At 52.7% G+C, this 9,127-nt stretch overlaps 1 protein-coding gene across 5 annotated transcripts; it reads right to left on the reverse strand.

Annotated features, from left to right (window-relative positions):
• Nucleotides 1-533: 533 nt before the first annotated feature.
• Nucleotides 534-8,726, reverse strand: ADCYAP1 (adenylate cyclase activating polypeptide 1). Of its 5 annotated transcripts, XM_071737259.1 has the most exons (7): nt 8,601-8,726; nt 7,120-7,227; nt 5,021-5,155; nt 4,345-4,440; nt 3,302-3,439; nt 2,644-2,758; nt 534-1,500 (listed from the first exon to the last, which is right to left on the reverse strand). In XM_071737259.1, exons 2-7 carry the CDS (start codon nt 7,218-7,220, stop codon nt 1,498-1,500), a joined length of 588 nt encoding a protein of 195 aa, XP_071593360.1. In that variant the 5' UTR covers nt 7,221-7,227; nt 8,601-8,726; the 3' UTR covers nt 534-1,497. The 5 variants fall into 5 exon arrangements, with proteins under 5 accessions (XP_071593360.1, XP_071593358.1, XP_071593359.1 ...); XM_071737257.1 differs by lacking the exon at nt 534-1,500 and having other exon boundaries at nt 1,597-2,758; XM_071737258.1 differs by lacking the exons at nt 534-1,500; nt 8,601-8,726 and adding an exon at nt 7,521-8,287 and having other exon boundaries at nt 1,597-2,758.
• Between the last annotated feature and the right edge of the window lie 401 nt (nt 8,727-9,127).

The raw sequence follows: 9,127 nt of genomic DNA on the forward strand, positions 1-9,127 counted from the left end.
CAAAAACTACGTAACTCTTTGTTACATTGCAGCATCATTTTAAGGACAACCCAGTAAATTCTTAAACCAAAAATGTTGCCGTCGCCCAAGCCGGGTGACTCTGGGAAGGACATTGTCACGTACAGAGTGTTCATTAAAAGCGGATTAACCGAAGATCTCATCAAACATCCCGATTCCATTTAAAATAAACGGCTCCTAAGCACAGGAATTGTTAAGAGGAATGGACGATAGGCACCGACTGGTTTGGTTTGCGTATCTTAGAGAGTATTATGGAGCTGGGGTGTGTGGAACTGGACTTTTCCCTTGAAAGGGTCTGTTTAGTTTCCTCGAACAGAGGAGTAACCATCGGTAAAAATGCTAGAGGTTATTTGATGATAAAATGCGGACACTTCATAGAAAGATATCCCAAGCACGAAAAGTTAGAACAAAGCTGCTTAAAAACGAACTACTTAAAAATAAAAATAAAAAAATTAAAAGAAACGCAGTTTTCGCTGTTAGATTCTAGATTTCTCTCCCCCAAACATTAGACGAAATTGCATTGTTTACAAAAATTTATTAATACAAACTTTACACACTTTATATAACAGTTATCAAAGTCCTAGTTATAGATATCATGTGTGTAGTAATATTTTGTTTAAGTTCTGTTTATATTCATTTGCACACAAAATAAGTTCTCCAAGACTAACATCTACCTAAACTATGACTGTATCTTAAATCTGCTCAGATTTTGGTAAGGCTGTTGGCGTTTCAAATAAAATAAAATATTTAAATAAAAAAAAAACAAACCATACAAAGGGCAATAACCTAGGTGATCACTTCAAAATGCTTGCGACTAGCCATTGAACTTCTAACGGATAAGGTCATAAATAAAACGTCAAAGAGAGCCCTATGTCATTATACCACAGCCGACACAAGCACAGCAAACTCTGACCCATTGCCACAGAACAGAAGTACGACTAAAACGCAAGCCGATGTGTTGCAGCATCGTAGGGCCACTAAAGAGCCATCCTTGAACTCGTGGCGATTTACAAGGTGAAGAGAAAAAAAGGCACGAAAGCTGCAAACTGCGCTCCGCCTTCCTACGCCCCCGGGACCCCGCACCGGTGGCCGGGTGGGCAGCGGCGGCACGGGCTGGTATGGAGCTGCCGGGGAAGTGCGGGCAGCTCGGGCAGCCGGAGCAGGCAGTGCCGGCAGAACCTTTGGTCCTCGGGAAGGAGAGGAGGAGGAGGAGAGGGGCGGGCGGACTCTGCCCGCCCCTCTCCTCCTCGCCTTCCCGACGGCCGGTGCTGGGGGAAGGAGGTTTTACCCGCGACTTTTTTAGTTTTGGGGTGGAGGATGAGAGGGAGGGGGATGCCTTCCGACGTCTTGAAAGTTCGCTTTGTATCTTTGGAAAGGTTTGTGTGATGAGCTGGAAGGAAACAGGTACCTACTTGTCCTCCTTCGACACCTGCCCGGGCGGAGGGACGGGGCCAGCCCCCGGCCGGGTTCGCTGCCGCTTTACTGTCCCCCGGGAGGAAGGTAAGATAGGAGTCCGTACATAGAGAGATGAGGTGGAAATGGTTTATCTCGTTAGAAACCACAGGTGAACACTACACATTCTTTTATGACAAAAGTTTGTTTTATGAAATAAATTTTACTAAGCAATAAGCCAGAATGTAGAAAAATACATTTTACCTCCAAACTCAATAAACAAGGAACAAAAACTTTCATAGTAGTGCATAATTCTTTAGTGGTAGCTACAACAGGGGTTCCTAAACTTGTACAATAAGAGCTTGCATAAAACAGAACAAAGAAGTGAGAGAGCGTTCACAATCTTTTTTTTTTTTTTTCTTTTTTCTCTTTTTTTTCCCAAAAGAACATAACCCAAAAAGGTGAATTATGTGGGTTAAACAGAACTTGGAAAAGTGCAGAGACAATGAGAGGCAGAAGAGGGTATACAAGAAAAACTAAAAAAATAAAAATAATAAATCAAAGAAAAGAGCAACTCCGACCAAAAAATGCAAAGGCGAGAACCCTGCTCATTACACATGATGAGAAGCATGGACAGCACTGGAGAGTAACACACTGTACTTTGCATCTAGGTCCAGTACCGAGCTGCCCGGGGCAGTTGGGTAGCGGATCGGAGGTGGGATCGCCTCGCTTTCCCTCGACCCTGCGGCACCGGCTCCGGCTTCAGCCCCGGGGCGCGCCGGGGGCCGCCCTGCTCACTTCACCGCTATTTCAAATGGGTCCTGTCTCCTCTTTCGCTTTGTTCTGCAACTCTGCCCAGACAGCCAGAAGAGCAGGGCGCGGGGCTTCAGACTTAACTATCCTTGCTGGTTCGAGATTTAGGGGTTAAGGTTTGGGGTTTTTTCTTTTGGTTTGGTTTTAATTTTTTTGTTTGGTTGGTTGGTTGGTCGTTCGGTTGTTTTGGATTTTTTTAAACTATTTCTCCTTCCTGTGGGCAACAGAGATGCACAATTTGGATCGAGCTGTTGTTTTTGCAAGAGAATTATCCTCTAAGCCCATTGTTTGAGGAGACACTAATATAGGTACAACTGGAATCGAAGAAAGCAGGAGGGAGAAAAAAATCGAAATCTATAGGAAAGAGGTCGCTGCCCCTTCAGAGAGGCTGGTGGCAAAGGAGCCTGCCTTGAGACTCACCGGGGGAAGAATCTGCTTCACCAATTCTCCCAAATAATTTTCCTCATAATCCCCTGGGAGCAGGGCATCCTTCTCTATGTACAGTAGCAAATGGTGAAAATTTATGTCTTCGACCCTGTCGTGGATAAAAATACTATCCTCTTAATTTCCGTTACAAAAATAGGAGTAATATTCAAAACAATGATTGTCTTTTTTTTCTATTTATTTTATATAAAAACATAAACAGCTCAGGCGAATTCTTGTTCTTGTGCAGGCTTTATATGAAGAATTGTTCTTTAGTATTCGTAGTAGTATTTATATATATATTTATATATTATATATAACTTAATGATTGGTCCACAAAGTAGATCTGTGCGTTTCTCTAGTGCTTTTGTACAAAAGAAAAACGATATTATTATCAAAATATTCATTTAATGGCTTCACTTCATACATAAATACATGTTTAGATAACACAGGAGCGGTGATTGTTCAGTCAGTTTGGAAATGACTTGGTTTTGTTTTAGATTTTTTTTTTGTTGTTGGGTTTCTCTCTCTCTCTCTCTCTCTCTCTCTCTCTCTTTCTCTCTCTCTTAGGACTTTGTATACACAGGAGTGGCTGGTTACTCATCGCTACAAATACGCTACTCGGCGTCCTTTGTTTTTAACTCTTTGTTTATACCTTTTCCCCAGGACGGCTGCTAAGTATTTCTTGACAGCCATTTGTTTCCGGTAGCGGCTGTAGCTGTCCGTGAAGATGCCGTCTATGTGCCGCTTGGTCAGCGGTTCCGCATCGTCCCCCAGGCCGCCGCTGGCACCGCTGCAAGCACCGAGAAGCACAGCTGCATCAGGCGGGGCCGCTCCGCCCCCTTCCTCGCCCCTCCGCGCCCCTCCGCACCGCCCCACCACCCCACCCCCATCCCCGGCCCTGAGCAATCCCGCGGCGGCCGCAGCTCCTCGGCGCAACATGTTGCGCGGAAGATGCGCGGGGAGACAAAAGCCGCGCAGACACCCGCTCCCGACGCCGTGAGCGCAAGTGGCGGCATAGGGAGAGACAATATCTCCCCACCATGAATTATTCATTGCGGCAGGGAAAGCTGCTCTCCCCGGGGCGTTATTAACGCGTTACTGTCTGCCGAAGGGCAGCGGGTGGCAGCGGGCTCGGTCCCGCCCCGCCGGAGCCCCGGGGAGACCCGCACGGTGCCTGGGGATGTGCAGGGCTGCAGCCGAGACGTACACACGCTTCAGCTCCCCCTCTAATCCCCCCCCGTCCTCCCTCACACACACACACGCTTCAGCCCAGCCCTCGGTCATCGCTTCCGACAGACCGTACCCCGGCAGCAGACCGTGGAGGCTGCCCAACTTCTTAATTTTAAATCAGCCGGTTGCAACAAATTATAGACACATATAGATAAATGCACAAATACACACACACACGTATATATATATACACACACATACACACGGGCGTATTAAAACCAAGCAAACCCCCGTGAACGCCTGCGCTGACAGCCGGACTCACGCTGCGTCTGGAGCGGACTGGGAGCCGCGGCCGGGGTCGGATGAGGTTTGGGGAGCCAGACCCACCCTAGCCCCACCGCCCGCACAACAAATTCCCATCCCCGTCCAGGACAGCTTTGTTCCCTCCAGCCGCGGCCATTTAAGCGGCTCCGCTCCAGCAGCACCAACGCCCACCGCGGGAAGAGAAAGAGCGGCAACCCTTACCCGACCCTCTTGGCCATCAGGGAGTGCAGATATTTCCTGGCGGATAACTGGCCTAGGAGTTTCCTGTAGGCTTTGTTGAAGATCCCATCGGCGTGCCTGGGCGGAGGGAAGAGCCCGCGGGTGAGCGGGGAGGCCCGGGAGGAGGCTGCGGCACGGTCCGGTTGCCCGGGTAGTGGCCGTCCCTCCCTTCCAGCGAGCGGAGGGCGGCATCTCCCCGTGTCCCCCGGGACCCCTCTTCCCCACCCAGAACCCTCCCCGCCGCACTTCCTCGGCTCCGCGCTAGCTGGGAATTTCTGCTCCGCTTGCGGGAGTATCGCTACCCCTCCCCGGCGCGGGCGGCTTACCCGCTCCCTCCCCCGCGCTGCTGGAGGTAAGGCGACTTTTCCATTCCTTCTGGGATCTGAACTGAGCAGGGAGACCCGGGCAGCATGGTCGTTTGTTTCGGTTCGGGATATATATATGTGTATATATATATATATACATATACATATACATATACACACTCCTAATTGTGGTTTTTTCTTTTTTGTTTGGTTGGTTTTTTGTTTTGTTTTGTTATGTTTCTTTTTCTGTTGGCTTGTTGGGTATTATTATATTTTTCCCCCAATGGGTTTGGCCAAACCTATTTTACTCCCAGCTCAAAATTCACGCCTGACACCCCGCGAGTTGCAGTCACCTTTTTTCCGGTGGGTAATACAAGGTGTACATCTCTCCTATCATGGAGGACGGATTCGCTATTCCGAGGGGTTCATGGTCATAGGCGAAGTCCTGCAGGGTGTTGCCGTCCTCGTCGTAGACTTCATCCTCCAGCCTGGCAACGAGAGCAGCAAGGGGAAGGAGTCAGCCGGGCTCCGCGGGTCTCTCTCCTCCATCGGCTCTCGACCGCATCGGTGACCTCCACCCCCGCCACCCCTCCCTCCGGAGCCTCCCCGGGAGCCCAGTCTGTCTGCCCCCATCCCCTTCCCTGCTCCCGCCCGCTCCCCATCCCCGCCCTCCGCCTCCTCTGCGGGGCAGGACCACGGGGGGAGGGAACATACCCGCTGTCAGACGTGCTCCGAGAAAAGCCCCAAACCCCACCACCCCCATCTCCTCTCGTCCCCCGCCTATGCCCGACAAACACCCCCTCTTTGCCACAGCCGCGGCTGGTGCTTCCCCAGCGGAGCGCACACGCTCACAGGCGTGCAGGCTGCCGCACACACGCGTTTGTGTGCCGGGGGCTGGGCAGGAGCCAAGCAGCCTCCCCGGCGGAGACGGGGCGGTGAGCGGCAGCCCCCGCCGCCAGGCACGGAGCCGCGCCCCGCTCCTCCCCGCCGGCACGGGGGATGGGGAGGGGCTGGGGTCTTTCACCGTTTTTGTTTTTCGTTGAACGGTGCCTTTGCCCTTTGAGATCTCTGCAGTTTTGTTCTCTCCCCCACCTCCTGAACCCCCCCTTCCAGCTCTCTGCCTTCATCTCTGCAGTACGATGTAGGTCATTGTACGTTACAGGCAGCTATTTTTGTCTGTGAGCTTTAGCGGAGGTATTAATAATAGATGCCGCTAAAGTGTTTCACTCCTGCTAATTCAGGCGCTTGAATGAAGAGAGCCGAGTTGCTGCCGGCTAATGGTCCCGCAGCCCCCCGTGCCCTGCAGCCCCTCTACCCGTGGAGAGGAGGGGGCTGTTCTGAGCCAGCCCCGACGGGCTCCTAGTTCGTGTAAGGCCCCCTCGGAGCCCCCAAAAGGACATTCTCCTGGGACAGCCTTGAGCGCCCCAGCATCACTTCCCGCTCACGGCTGAGCCGCATGGCAGTGTCCTCCGTAGGGCACCCCGGAATAGAATAAGCGCCGGTGGGTTAGGACAACAGCACCCAGCCCAAAACTCTCCCCAAGCCAAGAATCACCGGTAGCCCATGCAAGGCTACGAGCAGGGTCGGAACAGGTTTCCAGGGACCAGAGACTCCAGCCACAGCCCAGCGTTGGAAGCCCGCTTGTGCTGACTCCTCTGGGGGTCCCCCGCTCCTGCCCCAAACACAGTGGGGTCCACACACACCCGGCTGCCAGGTGGAAAGGGACAGCATAGGCATCAGCCTCAGCTGTAGCCCAGCGAGACAACTCCGAACAGACACGGACAACCAAGCAACCTTGTGCCAGCCGCTTTCCCCCTTGAGAAGGGAGGTCGCATACAGAAAGGTAAACAGGAAAGAAACTGAATTCCCATCAACTCCACGGCTGCTACACGAGCCATGACAGTTCTCGCATGCTTACAACCACGGCGATCCCCTCCTCCTATCCCCCCCTCCCCCCTCCCCGCTCGTGGCAGGCGATGCTCGCCCTTCATCCTGGGCAAGCTTGAGGGGCAAGCGAAAGCGGCCGGGAGAGCCCCGGTACCCGTGCAGGGCAGGGGGGCAGGGAGGATGTGGGGGACGCTGCTGGGCCTCTCCGAGATGCCTTCGGGACCTCGGCCCGCTCCCGCCGAGACGCAGCAGAGCAGGTCCTCCCTTTCCCCGGGGATGAGAGGCTGCACGTTAACGGCGCCGGGATCCTAGGGAGCAGTCCTGGGGGAAGCCAGTGCTGCAGCCGGGGCTGCTCCCCCTCCCTGCCTGACCCTCCCGGTTACTCGTCTCCCAGGACGAGAGGATGGGCACAAAGACGGAGGGAGTTTCGTTTGGTGATTCCATCCTTCCCCACGTTCCCTTCTACTTTTGTCCCCGGTCAGCTTCCCCTGCCCTTAGCGAAGTCGGGGCAGAGGAGGCCTGAAAGGGTCCCGGCAAAGCCCACCGGGTGGCGGCACGGACTCACCTGAGCGCCGGGTACTGAAGTCCGGCCGCAGGTGAGCAGTAGACGCTGCAATGCATTATTATGCCATAGATCAGGAGTGCTAGGATCGCCTTGCTACACATTGCCACTCTGTGCAGGAGGGAAAGAAAACCGCCGTCAAAAAAAAAAAAAAAAAAAAAAAAAAAAAAGCCACCCCACAACACACCAAGCTCCCTCGGCCAAATTTGCTGGGGAGGGACGGAGGGAGGAAGCTCGACCCCCGGGGGTCAAGAGCCCTCAGCAGCCCGGTGCTGGTGCGAAGAGGAGAGGCGCGGATCGGTGCCCGGCACAGAGCACTGCCGCCCCCGCCTGCCCGCCCCGTCGGTGCCCTCCCGCCCCGGGAGCGCTGCGGGAAGGCCCGGCGAGCCGCCTCGTGTCCTTACCATTAAACTCTAAACACCCGGCACTAAGAGCTTTTGGCTGCGAAACTAAAAGGGCAGTTTGTTGGTTTGTTGTCGATTTTGTTGTTCTGGTTTAAAAAAAAAAAAAAAAAAGGAAAAAAAAAAAAAAAAAAGACAAAAAAAGAAAAAAAAATACCCAAAATGGGGGAGGAAAAATAAAGCTCTCTCCCAGGTTGCGGCCGAAAGGAGTTAAAATCCTCGTGGCATCGTCTCTCCCTCTCCGATGGGCGAAGGACTCGCGGGATGATAAAGACGCAAAACCAGGAGTTAGATGTTTGCTGGTTTGAGGGGAATCCACTCCAAAAAGAAAAAGAGAGGGGGAAAAAAAAAAAAAAAAAAAAAAAAAAAAAAAAGATAAAGAAAAAAAGTTTTCAGGTAGCAGCACAGATCTGGAGTGGCGTCTGCAAGGAAAGGGAGAAAGAGGGATGGAGCGAGTTGTCGCCGGAGAAGGGAGCGCAGGGGAAAGGGGAAGATAGCGAGCGAGCCCTGGAGGGAGCGGAGGCGGGAGCCGCGGGCTGGCTGCGTGCGATGTTGTCTTCCCCAGATCTCGCCCCTCACTGAACGCCTTCAGCCTTCTCTTCTTCGCTTCCTTCTCGGTGGCTCCAAACTTGACCAGCCTTCCGCAGCCTTCCGTCTGATACGCAATTAGCAACAAAATCTTTGCAAACACCCCGCTTCAGCAAGAGCTCTCTTCGTAAACATTTGCCTGTTTGTTACCTTAGAGCACGGGAAATACTGTTTGTTGCCCCCGTGATGGTGGCCGGATTTTTATTCATGAATCAAATGCCTTTTTTTTTCCTCAGTCACGTAATAATCGGGTATCAGAAAAGACGTCACCACCCCAATTCCTCAAGGAACACAGTTCTGTGTCGTCCTCAAAGATGAGCTTATCAGGAGTCATAAAGCTTCTCATAAACACCAACTCACACTTCCCCCCCCTCAAAAAATAAACAAAATTAAAAAAAAAAACAAAAAACAAACCAACAACCCCAGCCAACAACAGAAACCCACCACAACCTATCCCACAAATGTAAAACGATGCTCGCCACCTCCAAGTTTTACCTGCCGTGGGAAGGGACCAGGAAACGGGCGGTTTGGGGTGGGTCCCCGGACTTGGCGGGCTCCCCCGCAGCTTTGCTCCGCGTCTCGCCGCGGGGCCAGCTCACCCGTGCCGGAGCCCGCGGAGCCGCCCCGCGCCGAGCGCGCAGGCGGATCAGCCCAGGCGCGGAACCCTAACTTCCACGGAAAATTGGGGATAGAAGTGGGGGGGGTTGTGGGTTTGTTTGGGTTGTTTTGGTTTTTTTTTTAGTTTTTTTGTTTGCTTGCTTTTTTTCTTGGACCCCTCTTTTTCCTTTTTCTTTTTTTTTTAATTTTTTAATTTTATTGTTAACGTTCTCATTACGCAAGGCTTCCCACCGGGAAAACCAGCAGAACCGTAACAGCTTCTCGTGTGCCGCAGCCAGGGCTGCGGGGAACGGGTCCCACGGCCGCCCCGCGGGGAGGGTCCCACCCGTGGACGTCGCAGCCCTAGGGGGAGGGAGGGAGCGTCTTTCCTCTCACTCCCTCCGCCAGACCCTCTCCCCTCCTCG

The sequence above is a fragment of the Heliangelus exortis genome, chromosome 2, assembly GCF_036169615.1.
Source record: "Heliangelus exortis chromosome 2, bHelExo1.hap1, whole genome shotgun sequence".
Lineage (NCBI taxonomy): Eukaryota > Metazoa > Chordata > Aves > Apodiformes > Trochilidae > Heliangelus > Heliangelus exortis.

Coding starts and splice junctions, on each gene's coding strand:
- ADCYAP1 (XM_071737257.1), bottom strand. CDS start 7,220: ATGTGTAGCAAGGCGATCCTAGCACTCCTGATCTATGGCATAATAATG. Junction 5,156..7,119: donor CTTCAGTACCCGGCGCTCAG/GTGAGTCCGTGC, acceptor TCTCGTTGCCAG/GCTGGAGGATGAAGTCTACG. Junction 4,441..5,020: donor TATTACCCACCGGAAAAAAG/GTGACTGCAACT, acceptor CCCTCCGCCCAG/GCACGCCGATGGGATCTTCA.